Source organism: Solanum dulcamara, chromosome 11 (assembly GCF_947179165.1).
Source record: "Solanum dulcamara chromosome 11, daSolDulc1.2, whole genome shotgun sequence".
Taxonomy (NCBI): domain Eukaryota; kingdom Viridiplantae; phylum Streptophyta; class Magnoliopsida; order Solanales; family Solanaceae; genus Solanum; species Solanum dulcamara.
Genome location: NC_077247.1, coordinates 8149330 through 8163125, shown reverse-complemented (window position 1 = coordinate 8163125; position 13796 = coordinate 8149330). Strand labels below are relative to the sequence as shown.

The following is a 13796-nucleotide window of genomic DNA, read 5'->3' as shown; positions in this document are numbered from 1 at the left end:
TTCTGATGAAAACATTAAGAATATAGATCATTAAAGATAACTTGATGATGTAGTAGTGGTATGTGGATTTGGATTGTTGTTGGATGTTATGAATATGGGTTGCCTTAATCTAGAAATAATGTTATAATGATGAGATTCACTTGTATTAAATATAATTGGAAGTAAGGAAACTCCATGATTAGTATTGGTATTAAAATGGATAGAATTGGAGTTGCTTGAATTAAATTGGGTTGATGTTGTGATTGCTATTATTATTACAGATTATGTATTAAAAGTGAAGGGATTGTATATGCTAATGTTAAATCTCTGTTTGGGCCGTGTTGGGGCTGTTCTAAGCTAAGAATGGTGGATTGATTTCGATTAATATTGTAGTTATTATTGTTTCTAATTATATTATGAAAATGAAAGAATTCGATATGTCAAGTTGGAGTTGAAATTGATTTAGGAGTTGGTTGTAACGTGTGGCTGCTTGTGTTGAATTAAAGGATTAAGTGTAGTTATGATTATGCATTGTATGGTTAATTGTTGGGCTAATATAAATCATTTCTATATGGTGTGATGGCTGCAACCTATTAAGAGTAATTTAATAGCCCCATAGTCGTCATGTAGTTAATTAACGAAGGTTGAATGCTATGTGGGTTGCTCGGGGTATTTTTCAATATCTTCTTGGATTGTTTTGACATGGAATTTGAATGTGTGATTGTTGATGTTGCTTGGTGATTGTATGGCTGGTTTGGAAGTGGGAAAAGTGAGTGGTGGGAGGTGCTGTCCAATTTTTTCTAGAAATAATCTACTAACGATGAAGTACGTTTTATGCCTCTCCATAACCTAACCATAATTCTTAATGTATTAATATAGGTTGAGACCCTATGGGGAAGCATATACATGTTGTGTGCGGATAAATGCTAAAGGTATGTAAAGCCCTATCCCTTCTTTCTTTTAGGCATGTCTTAGATATACGTGATGAATGAAATATATATGAAATTTGGGGTAATTCTATTCATAAGCTTCAAGCACGATTCATGATTCTTATTTACTCCTTAATGTTGAAACTCTTGGAATAATTAAGCTACTGCCCTCAAATTTTCTATATGATTGGATAGTGATTGATACAAAAAAGCTCTTTTTAAGGCTCTATGATAACTAATGTTCAAACTTCTATAAGATGTTTCATACTATAGTTACATATGACTATGATTCTTAAGGCTCTTTGACATACTTTATGATGATATTCAAGGGATTTTTAATATGTTTCTGAGTTTTTACATGCACATATATACATTACATTATATATGGATCGGGCCATACGTCCCTCAGCACTAATATATTTATTATATATGGATCGGGCCATACGTTCCTCGGCACTAACATATTTTATTTATAAATCAGGCTAGACATTCCTCAGCACTATTATATTATGTATGGATCAGGCTGTACGTTCCATAACACTAATAGTTATACTATAATCTATGCCTTCCATACGCCATAAAGTCAAATTTAGTTAGATAGAGTTATGTAAATATTATCATATGTTGGCCACAGATGCATTCCATTATTGAGACTGTTTTTTATGATTCATCTATACTTAATGTTCTCACGTTTTATATACTCAGTACATATTCAGTACTGACCTCTCTCTTTAGGAGGTTGCGTTTCATGCCCACATGTACATATCCTCATTCGGGGATCCACTGGCTTAAGATTTCCACTCAATTATTTTGGAGTGCTCCATTATCCCGGAGCCTTTTTTTTTTTTTTTTTTTTGGGAACAGACCCTACACGAGGCTCCCACCTCTCGTGCACAGTCAGGGGTTAAGCAACACCCCCAAGCCTTAACATAAATAATCAAAATTAAAAATACAAGGAGGGGGACATAAACCTTACCTCCGATCCTATGGTGGTTCATAAGTCGGCTAACCTATTAAGGTCGGCTAACTCATCCCCGATACAAAAAGGGCTAACTATAACTAGAAAGCAGTAAACTTATGAGAGGACTCCTCCTGATACAAATCGACTAAGAAAGCATAAATGAGGGAGACTCACCCCTTCCATGAGAATACAAGAAAGTAACTTACACTAGTCCTATTCAATTATGCTACGACTCAGGCATAGCTACATTGAGAAGAACAAGTATACGAACCTTCTATCTCGCATGGGTTGAGGAAATTCTTTTCATCTTTGCCCTTTTTAGTCATATCGTACCAAGTAGGTCCAAGGAGTTATGTAGCAACAACAATAGCAGCTAAGGGGGGTGAAATGATAGTAAATAAATGGAGCCATAGCAGCCAGCTTTCTTGGGGTTGTAGTTAAGGAAGCTGAGGGACAGAGTATGTGTAACATGCATTTTGTATGTGGTGCAGCCCTGACTTGAACAGCTGGTTTGGTGGTTCCAGTGTTGTCGACTGATCAAGGATGTACCTGCACATCCACAATTAAACCAAGAAAGAGTTCCAAGGGTGAATCCCTGGCTTAAATGTATGTCTGAAGGTGCCTTGCACTTTGGGAGGGTCCATTGTTGCTGTTTGATGTGCTTGCACATCAGCAAGTAAGCAAGCCAAGAGTTCCAAATGGAGGTTGTATACTCAGCATTGTGTCTGTTGGTGCTCCATCTTCTTGTCTTCTCAACAATGAAAGCAGTCAAGGAGTTCCAAAATACTTGGATGAAAGGAGGCTGCTGCAGGTGTTGAAGGTATGCAACATGTATGCATGGAGAGTTGTTGGGAGTAGATGAGGCCCTTGCAATTGTGGTTGTTATGTCCCTTTGTCTGTGACTTTGTTTACCTGCACAAACAAGGAAACAAATAGACAACCAAGTGTGATAGTTGTGGGGTTTGTTGCAAACCTGTAGGCAGCTTCTTGTTGTCTCCAAAGAAGGATTGAGCAACTCCTTTGAGGGTATCTTATGTGCCTGCACATAACAATTAAAGGAGCAAGGAGGTTCAAGAGTTTTTGGAAGCAGTGGATCTGCTACAGGTGTTGCAGGGATGGAATGTGTATGGGTGTAGGGATGCTGTGTTGGTGAGGTCCTATCTTGGAAGGATGTTGTCTCTCTGTTGATGCTTTTCATCTGCCAGGGTTTCCCATCAGTTGTTGTACCTGCACAAAAAACATAACAGAAAAACAAAAAACCAACCAGACAAACAGGGGTCTTGGAGTTGATAGTTGTATCTGTGGTGTCTTCTATGTAGTTGTTGTTAGTGCATGTTGATGAATCAATCCAGCAACCTACAACAATACAACAAACAACCAAAGGCAAGAGAGAACTTGCACCAGCTAGCAACAAGGAAAGGACCTCCAAGAGTGCTTTGGAGTCTGTTAGGATTTTCAACGTCGCTCGACTAACGTCTCCAATTATCAGATTGAGTTGAAACTTCTTGAGATATGCACAAACAGTCCTTTCTTTAGTTCTGCAAGATTTGGTGATTTTTTGCACAAGTTGGAAAAAAGGCACCCTCTTTAGGCCTAAGGCAGCTGACTTTTTCAAAGTCGCTCGCCTAACGTCTCCAATTGTCCGTTTGTGCTGAAACTTCTTGGGACTTATCCCTACCTTATTTTCTGCCATCCTGCAAAGTTTGGAGGCCTTTGGACAGGTCCACATGGTGCAACTCACCCTGCACTTCATTCTCTGCTGTAGCTTAGTTACAGGTGTTGCAGGGAAGAAGTTGGCTTGAATGGGGGGCTGAAGAGAGGTCCTAGCATGCCCTGCTGTAGACCTTGTTCTTGGAGATTTCAATTGTGTATTGAACCTGCACAAGTAAAACAACCAGAGGAAAAGTACCTCCAGGACTTCTGCACAGCTAAAACTGTGCTGTAGTTCTGAATGTCCATTGTAGGCATGTAGTTTCTCCTTGTATGCTGCATGTTGTTGGAGTTGTTGTGTGTTGTGGCTTGTGAACATGTTTCCAAGTATTCCATGTTTTAGTGTACCTCCAGCTATCTGCAAATGCATAGAACCAAGCCTGCAAGACCAAAAACAAACATGCACAAACCTTAAATCGGCTAACTTTTTCAAGGTCGCTCGACTAACGTCTTTGATTGTTCGTTGGAGTTGAAACTTCTTGGGCTTTGCAATTACTGTATTTTCTGTTGTCCTGCAACTTTTGGAGGCCTTTTCCACAAGTTGAAAGTTCCAAATTGAGACTTGCTCCATCTTGAGACTTAATTCGGCCAACCTTTTCAAGGTCGCTCGACTAACGTCTCTATTTATCCATTTGAGTTGAAACTTCTTGGGCTCTACAGGAGGTGTATTTGTTGTAATCTTGACCAATTTGGGGTTCTCTTGGTATTGCATGATGTATTTGTTTAGTGTTGGTGGTTTCCTCTGACTTATGTTGTTGATGTTAGGTTGCTGCTGATGATGATTAGTGACATTCACTTCTGCTGATGTATTGGAGCTTTTGCAATTGATGTTGTTGAGTTGATGCAGGTCTATGGTGGATTGTTGGTCCTTAAACATTGTTCCTGTAAAATTAAAACCAACAAGAAGGGAACTCCTAGAGTTGAATGAGCCTCCACCTGCTGTTGATGTACTATAGTTGCTCCATGTGTTGTTGCTCAGCTGCTGCAATACCACCCCATGGCTCAAAGTTGCATGATACCTGAACAATGAGGCACCCAACAGTAAACATAATTGGAACTTAAGCTTCCTTTTTGATGGCTGTTGAGTGTGGATCCATGTGTGTGATGTTGTGTTGCTGGTCTGGGTTGTTGTTGCTGTATGCTCTTGAGTGTTGTGATAGGTGGAAGTTCTTGTTCTTGGAGGGTGCAGATGTGTAGAGGGCACTCCTACTCTATCTTTTACTTCTAGCATTGTGATATTATTTCTACTGAAGCAATAAACAAGGGAGACTCTCCCCTTACAATAAGAAATAACTAGGTGGAATATGAAGAAGTAAAACAAAATACAGTTAATTAGTCTATTACACATTGGGGATGAGATCAGTCAAGAGGATAGTTTGATTCTTTTCAGAGTTTTCCTTCTGAAACTTGCCATTCCTAGCTTGTCCATCTTGATGTAACCTTTTGTTTCCTGTGGTAGCTGCTGGAGGTTGTAGAAGTGTTGTGTATCATTGAACATGTGGCTGCATTTTGATAAGGTATCTGCAGGATGGTTTGCTTCTCTGAATATATGTTTGCACTGAAAAAATTCCAATTGTTGGACCTGGAATTGTAACTTTGTAACATATCTATGAATGCTCCAAGGTGGCTTAAGGTCTTGTTTCAGCCACTTAGTCAATAATTCAGAGTCAACTTCCAATATCACTCTATTATGTCCATGTTGAAGACACCAAGTGAGACCAATAGTTGCTGCCTGCACCTCTGCTTGGTTATTAGTACCCAGTCCCAGTGGAGTTGCAAAGGCATATATTAAGTTACCATTGTGGTCTCTTAATATTCCCCCTGCTCCAATTTTCCCAGGGTTGTCTAATGCACTCCCATCAGTATTCAATTTCACAATGGAAGTTGGAGGTCTGATCCACATAACTTTGGTCACTCTCATGTCTTGTTGACACTGTTCTAACATAGGAACCAGTTCCTTCCAGCTCTATGGCCACTTAATGTAGGGGAAAGCAGTGTGCATCAGCATGTAAAGGTCCTTGACTATGGAGAATTTAACTCTCTTAGTACTAGAATTCTTTCCTCCATACTTACTTGCACATCTATTCTTCCATAAATGCCAACATACAAAGATAGGAGTGGCCTGCAATATGAGCTTCTGAGCCTCATTACTGGACTTGGCATTCCACCACTTCATCAGTATGCTTCTCAGTGAGCAGGTCCCTTGAATTATTCCCCATGAGCTAGAGAATTGTTGCCAAATATGCTTGGAAAAATTTCCAGAAACAAATATGTGATCTACATTGTCCAATCCTGGTCTGTAACAACAAGAACATGCTGCTGGTGCTGCTCCAAACTGGACAATTTTATCATTAGTAGGGAGTTTCTGTCTCACAGCTCTCCATAGTAAGAAAGATACTTTGAAGGGAATGTTAGCGTGCCAAGTGCATCTATCAATTAGGGTCTTGGCTCTTTTCTTCCTAACTATTTCCCAAGCTGATTTAGAAGTGAAGTTACCATGTGAAGTCAACTTCCAGCAAGCTTGATCAGCTGTGTTAGAATGATGGTCTACCTCAGTACTTAGTATCTGCTGCACCAGTTGAGGAGGGGCGTATTTTCTGATTTTTTGCACATTCCACTCCCCATTCTCCATGTAATCAGATACTCTACTATTGTTGAGTCTAGGTAGATGGTTGTTATGATAAGCTAGGGGGCCAATACCCAGCCAATCATCCCACCAGAAGCTGCATGTACCAGAGTTGATGTGCCAGTGTATATGCGGCTCAATATCACTTTTATTAGCCATCATGTGCTTCCACATAATAGACTGACCTTTGTTCCATTTTTTTATAACAGGATTAGCTCTTTGGCAGTACTTAGCCTTCAGAAACTCTCCCCATAGTGTCTTTTTGGATCTGAAAGTCCACCATTGTTTGTACTGTAAGGCTAAGCACACATCTTGTATATTTTTCATGCCAATACCCCCTTCCTCCACAGGATAGCTGAGAGTCTCCCATGATACCCAATGATATTTCTTCTTCTCTTTGTCCCACCCCCAGAAAAAGTTAGCTATGAGGCTTTTAATCTGATTGATAGTTGTAGTAGTAGGTCTGATCGCAGATAACAAGTGGATTGGTAAAGATTGCAGCACTGATTTCACCAAAGTTGCTCTGCCTCCAAAGCTCAGTATTTTATTCTGCCAGCCTCTAATTTTGCTTATAACTTTGGACACCATACCTGTATAGTATATGATTCTCTGTCGTCCAATGTAAAGTGGACAGCCCAGGTAAGTAATGGGACCATGTGTGCACTTGAAGCCTGTGATCCTGCCTATCCTATCAATAATATCAGGATTGGTATTAAGAGGAAGCATGAACTGGCTCTTGTCCTTGTTGATTAGCTGGCCTGAAGTTGTTTCATAAACCTTCAAAGTCTTGGTAATAAGAGTCATGGAAAAGTTGTTTGTAGCAGTGAAGATGATCACATCATCTGCAAAGCTCAAGTGGTTCACTTGTGGACCCTTTCTTTCCATATGGAATCCAGTATATAGGTAGTGTTGGTTAAGATTATTCAGCATTCTGGATAACACTTCTGCTCCTATAATGAATAAGGCAGGTGATAATGGATCTCCTTGCTTGAGACCTCTTGTTGAATGAAAAAAACCATGTCTCACCCCATTGATGATGACTGAATACCAGTTGTCAAACATGATCCTCCATACCATATCAATAAAGACTTCTCCAAATCCCATCCTTCTCATGACCATACAAGTGAAGGACCAAGAGACCCTGTCATATGCCTTGGCCATATCCAGCTTAATCACTACATTGTCCCCAACTGTGGGCCTCTTAATGTTGTGAATAATCTCCTAAGCCAGCATTATATTTTCTGAGATGCTCCTACCTTTAACAAATCCTGACTGATTGTCAGAAATGAGCTGAGGTAGAATGGGAGCAAGTCTGAGACAGAGGAGCTTGGATATGATCTTGCTAGTGAAGTTGCTGAGGGAGATGGGCCTGTACTCTGACAGTTTGTTGGGGTGTTCAGTTTTAGGAAGTAGAACCAAATAAGCATGTGATATGTACTTGGGAATACAATGACCATTGAAGAAGTGCTGCACCAGCTTCAGCAGATCATCACAAATGATATCCCAGCATGAGTGAAAGAACTTACCACTCATGCCATCTGGCCATGCAGCAGAAGTAGGACTCATAGAAAATACTACCTCCTTTAGCTCCTCCTTTGTAGGTATGGAATGTAATAATTCATTCTGCTGATCAGTAACTATCCTTGGGATGCATTTAATCACATCTTCATTGATTTGTTTCTCCTCAGCAGTAAAAAGTTTCTCAAAGTGTGCACAGGCTGCACTTGCAATATTGTCATCACCCTGGATAGAGTTTCCTTGTTCATCACTGATTTGATGGATGAACAACCTTCTTCTTCTCCCTCTGATGATGGCATGGAAGTAATTGGTATTGGCATCTCCATCTTTGAACCAATGCAATTGAGTTTTTTGTTTCAAGATGGACTGCTCTATCTTCAAATATCTAATATACTGGGCATTTATCTGATTCAATTTGGCTCTATTATCTTCAGAATTGTCATTGATGATATTCTCTTCAGCTTGTATAACCTGTTCCTCAAATTGTTTAACTGAAGCAAATATATCACCATATTGCTTTCTAGACCAGTGGCTAAGGGTATTAGAAACTCTTTTAAGTTTTTGATGGAAAGTCCTCATTGGATTTCCATCCACAGGTCTTTCCCAGCAAGATCTTACAGTATCAATGAAGTTTTCATTTTCAGCCCAACAGTGTAAGAACTTGAAATATTTGATGGTAGGACTTTGTCTTTCAGTACATTCCAAAAGGAGAGGACATTGATCAGAACCTGTGGAGGCCAGGTGATTAAGAGTGCTCACAGGCATGGCCTCCAACCAAGCATCATTGACCATGGCCCTGTCAAGTCTCTTCCATATTCTGGCATCTGCATCTCTCTTGTTGCACCATGTGAATTGTTGTCCATGAAAACCAAGATCAGTGAGTCCACAGGCTTCTATGACACTAATGAATTCAAAGCTCTTGTTCATGTTGTAAGGTTGGCCCCCCATCTTCTCTTCAACATGAGTAATTACATTGAAATCTCCAATGGTGCACCAAGGTTCTTCTCTATCAGAGAATTGCAGCATCTTGTCCCATAGATCTCTTCTCATGTAGTCTTTGCATTTGGCATATACAAAGGTTGTGAGATATTATTTAGGCCAAGCTGCATGACTGATCTTACAGGTAAGCTGCTGTTCATCCTGATCCACAAGATTACACACACAGTCTTTATTCCAAAATAACCATATTTTGCTGTTTGTGTTGGACATGGCATTATCCATACCTAGCTGAATTCTGTAGAAGTGGAGGTGTGATATGTTGGAGAAAGGTTCCAGTATTGCAATCATAGAGAGCTTGTGGTAGTCTTTCAACCTTTGTATTCTGTCTAAGGCACCTTGAGTATCAATACTCCTTGCATTCCAGCAAAGTGTACTAATCATCATAATTTGTGGGATTTAGACCTTGTGTTGATGTTTCTTTTGAAAGCAACATTATCTGAACTGCTGATGAAACTTTGTTTGCTCTTCTTCCTTTCCTGCTTACTTTTGGATGGTGGCTCATTCTTCTCCTTTTCTTGCTGATTTTCCTTCTGTAGTAAGGCTGTCATAGTGGATCTGAATGCCTCCTATTGGTTTTCCTGTTGTTCATCCTCCCACTGGTCAGGATCTTCCTCATCTTCAGAATGAGTGACCCTATATTCATCTGACAAGTCTTCTGAACTGTCTTCTTTACTAAGCACCTGCCTCTCATTGGATAAATCATGAATTTGGAGAGGTGTGGTCTGAATTTCATTGGATGTATCTTCTGTTTGCAGAGGGGTCACATGAATACCTGATTGTTCTGGAACCAGAAAATAGTTCCCACTTGGTTGCCCTGCTTGCATCTCCTTGATAAGTTTCTTTTTAATAGCATCCCTTTTCTTCTTGCTAAGAGATAAGGTGGATTTGTTATTGAGGATTTGTGCATCTGTACTGTGATTTGTCATACTGATATTAGGAGTTTGGTCCTCTCCCATATTTTGTTCAGTAACCAGTGCCTCAGTTTGTTGCCTCTGACCCTTGTTGACCTGAATATTAGTCACATTACCCTGAACTGTATCATTGAGATTGTTGCTTCTGAGCTCATCTTCTTCTTGGGAATCAAATTGTTGTTCTTGTATTCTTAAATTGCTAACATTCTGAGGAGTGGTTGCAGTGGATCTATAGTCTTTTCTATGGTCAACCAATAGAGATTCCCTCCCCCTGGTAGCCCCTTCCTGCAGATTAGTAGTTCTCTCCTGTATTCCCCCTTCCTCAACCCCACAGACTTCTTCAGCCAGCACAATAAAATTGTTTAATACATTTAAATTATTGGGGGAGCCATGGGGTTGTGGGAGCATCAAGTCAATACCTGGGACTTTGTCTGCAGTTTTACTTACTCCATTTTCCTGCATTACCTGCTGCATGGGGTTATGGGGATTGGGATCCAATGTAGTGTGGGGAGAGGGGGGTTGCCTCTGGACTCCAGAGTCAACATTACAAGTTGGGATATTACTAGTATTAGATTTAGAATTTAGAAACATACCTGCTTGCTGCTGATTTTTCCTTTGATGGTTGTTGTTAGTGTTATGTTGGAGAGGTACAGAACTTTCCCCAAGTAACATGAAGCCTTATGTTTTATGCTGTTGTGTATGTTGTTGGTGGTGTTGTCCATGGTTCTGCTGGACATGGGTAGTGGGCTGATCTTGTGGAACAAGATCAGCATAATTGTTAGAAGTAACATTAGAAGTAAGAATCTTACCTGGGCCATTATTGTTCTGATGTGCTGGAACATATTTGCCTTTAGCTTGAGCTCCTGTGGTTCTGATACCTTGGTTGTGCTGAATAACTTTCTTGCCTCTTCTCCTTTGAGTTTGCCATTCTGCATGCTCTTGATTTTTTTTTTTAGCTTCAGCCCTGCTAGTGTTTTGTTGTTCCTTAATGTGATGGTCTTCCTGGTGCTGTGTTTGCTTGTGCTGATCAGTATCATGGTGCAGGGCATTTCTCTTATCAGTGATGGTTTTGTCTGTGTTTGTGGCCTCCTCTTCTTGCTCATTCTTTTTCTTATAGTCATCATCTCTTCTTTTAACAGTACAAGCATGTATGGTGTGACCTTGATGTTTGCAGTAAGTACAGTATTCTGGCACTCCCTCATATTGAATGGTTTGCCACCTGCCATCTCCATTTTCATCTTCATCAAAGCCCATCCAAATGTGTTGGGGTCTTTGTTTGGTTAGATCAATTTGGATTTTGACTTTGGCTACACTACCCCTTGTTTTCTTGTAAGTGGCCAAGTCCAAGAACAAGACCTTTCCAATTGGAGACAGTAAAGGGGTTACTACTTTAAGTATATAGCAGTGCCAAGGTAGTTCTGGTAATATAGCCCATATGGGAACTAGAGGGGTTTCTTCTTCTGGCTTGAAAGTGGGAGTCCATAGTTGGAGTCTCATAAGCTGCCCATTTATATACATTTTTCCTTTAGACCATACAGTAGAGTGATCATACTCATTGTCCAAGTCTATGTAAAGGTGTCTAGCATTAAAGTGAGTAAGTTTCACTCCTCCTTTAAGTTCAGTTTGAAGGATGAATTCCTTTCTGATGATTTCCATTTTTGGCATTGTGTTGGTAAATTTACCTACTAGAGTATATTTACAGTCAGAGGCTAGATTCACCATGAAATCTTCTTTTGTAAATACCACAACAGGATATCCTTGTTTTGTTGTGATTTTAGGAGGGGTAATATCAATATCATCAGCTTTCATAGCCTCTTGAGCTCTTAACTTGGTAGCTAAAGTGTGAGGGATGACAGGGTTAGGAGGGGTGGGTAAATTAGTACTAGGAGGCTTATTTTGAGTGATAGTCTAGTTAGGATTGGTTTGGCTAGGCTTGTTTCTAATGTTAGCAGCAGCTGTATTATTGGAGTTATGCCTTTCAAAGTTGTTTGACACTCTCATGGGGTTGTTATTAGGGATATAAGGGCTTTGGACATTTTGCTGGTTCACATTGGGATCCTTAGACACTTGTGCAGAATGTTTGTTTGTATACACATGTCCATTGGATGTGTTCCCCTGCTCATTGTGCTTATCTACAAGATCAACAGGATCAACAAGATGAACTGGAACCTGCATAAGGTTAGTAGCAGCAGTACCATGGTGCTCATTTGCAGTAGGGTGCAACTGAGCTCCCATGACTTTCAACATATTGCCTTCACAATTCATAGTATTACCATCTATCCTTTGCACAAAATTATCAACAACAGCGGCAGTACCACTTTGCAGGTTCTTGGACACAGTCAGATGCTTATTTTTCAGAGCATTATCAGTTAAACTGGTTTCATTTTGCTCTACAATGACCCTATGCGTTTGAGTCACATTGTGACTATGATCAGCATCATCTAATGTTTGTTGATTGACATGGTTAGAAGACTTACCTGGAGTTGCATTTGGTAAGTTACTGTTGCATTGCTGATCAGTGTAATTAACCATTGAACTTTCTTTTGGCACTTGAGTGTACTCCTCAATATTATTCAATACATAAATTCCTTCCATTTCCTGCTGATGTTGTTCATGAGTAAATTCCACAGCCACCACTTGATCAGCCATTTCACTGTGTTGTTCAACTTGTTTGGTGTCATGGCGACTTTTTAAATTTGAACTCGTTGGGGGTGATTCGAGGCTTTCCCTATAGCTTGGAAGTTGCATATCAGTCTCTTGAATCTTTTGATATTGGTCTCTAGTCAATTGGTTCGCCGGAGCTCCGGCACCGCCACAGTAGTGTTGACGACTTTTTGAAATTGAGAAATTTGGGGAAGATTCGAAGTTTCCTACCTGGATCGGATGATGCGCACCTACATTGTGGTTCTTTTGGTGTTGTTGTTGTACCGGAAAACTCGTCGAAGCTCCGGCGAGAACTGTACTGTCAGTGTTCCTGGAGGTATTCGAAGCTTTTGGTGAGGAACTGAGATGACGCTCGTGCGTGGGAAGATGCGCGGCATCTTTTAGCACATATTGGTATTCATCTTGTCCGATTTGAGTCACCGGAGCTCCGGCGCCGCCATCACGTTGTTCGCCGGCGAAGGTTCCTCCGGCGAAACTTATACCCAATGATTCATATTGACATGGAGAGCAATCCCCTGCTACTGCGCCATCACGATCGTTGCCGGAATCTGCTCGAATTTGGTATAGACTATTTTGATATATATATTTTTTTATCCAGGAGTACGGTGGGGCCCTGTCGCATCATATGTAACTACCGATATTCTTAGAGGTTTGTAGACATAAATGTGAGTTGTATTTAGACGTTGTCCAGTTATGTTAACAACTTATGTTTCGGGGATGTTCCCTTTTGTAATGAAAGCCTTATCTGCTCACATACTATGTTATCTTTTGATATTGTCACTCCCTAGGAGACAGGTGGATTTGGTATAAATATATATAAATATGAGACAGTTTCGGGATGACATTCTATTTCCTTAAGTCCCATATCATGTTTGGTTGCAAATTGATAATAGATAACAGATATGTATAATGGTGTCCAGTTTGGGTACTATTCACGGCCCCTGGTTTTGTGTTGTGACAAAAATATACAAAAATGGCCCAAAAGTGACTGCAGAAGAAAAACTATATAAGAAATCCAACCCTGGACTTGGTGTCATAGGTACAAGAGCATCTAAGTACTAAAAGATTATAAATATCAAATTTGTCTAATCAAAATAAAACATATATCGACAGCTAAAAAGAAGGAAAGCAACACATCTCTTGACGCCAGGAGCTCACCACGTTTTAACTCTATGACAGCTAAGGGAGACCCAATGCTTAACGAGGGTGGCTTGTTCTTGAAGCTGCATCAAAAAAAGATGCAAAGGTGTAGTATGAGTATCAAAACAAGGGGTACCCAGTAGTCATCATAGGTCAATCAAACTCAGAAAAATCATATATATATATATATAAAGAAATTCTTATTATATATTACTTTCTATACTTTGATTTGCTCTATTTTATCTAGGTTGCTTTCATTATTTTTCTTTGCCATAACACTTTGTACTTCTTAACCTATCTGACTACTTTTTATGATTTTACTGAGCTGAGGGTCTTTTGAAAACAGCCATCCTACTTTG

General features: G+C 40.0%; 1 protein-coding gene across 1 annotated transcript; it reads right to left on the bottom strand.

The window, feature by feature from the left end:
• Positions 1 to 3063: 3063 nt before the first annotated feature.
• Positions 3064 to 7282, bottom strand: LOC129872412 (uncharacterized). Its single transcript, XM_055947405.1, has 7 exons — positions 6541 to 7282; positions 5897 to 6390; positions 5731 to 5801; positions 4238 to 4598; positions 3928 to 3959; positions 3611 to 3746; positions 3064 to 3096 (listed from the first exon to the last, which is right to left on the bottom strand). Exons 1-7 carry the CDS (start codon positions 7280 to 7282, stop codon positions 3064 to 3066), a joined length of 1869 nt encoding a protein of 622 aa, XP_055803380.1.
• Positions 7283 to 13796: the final 6514 nt, after the last annotated feature.

Bases quoted from the DNA above. Each gene is read 5' to 3' on its own strand.
- LOC129872412 (XM_055947405.1), bottom strand. From the start codon at position 7,282: ATGGTATGGAGGATCATGTTTGACAACTGGTATTCAGTCATCATCAAT. The intron at 5,802-5,896 runs GCATGTTCTTGT...ACAATTCTCTAG, and splicing joins AGTTTGGAGCAGCACCAGCA to CTCATGGGGAATAATTCAAG. The intron at 3,960-4,237 runs GTAGAGCCCAAG...TTGGTCTTGCAG, and splicing joins TTACAACAAATACACCTCCT to GCTTGGTTCTATGCATTTGC.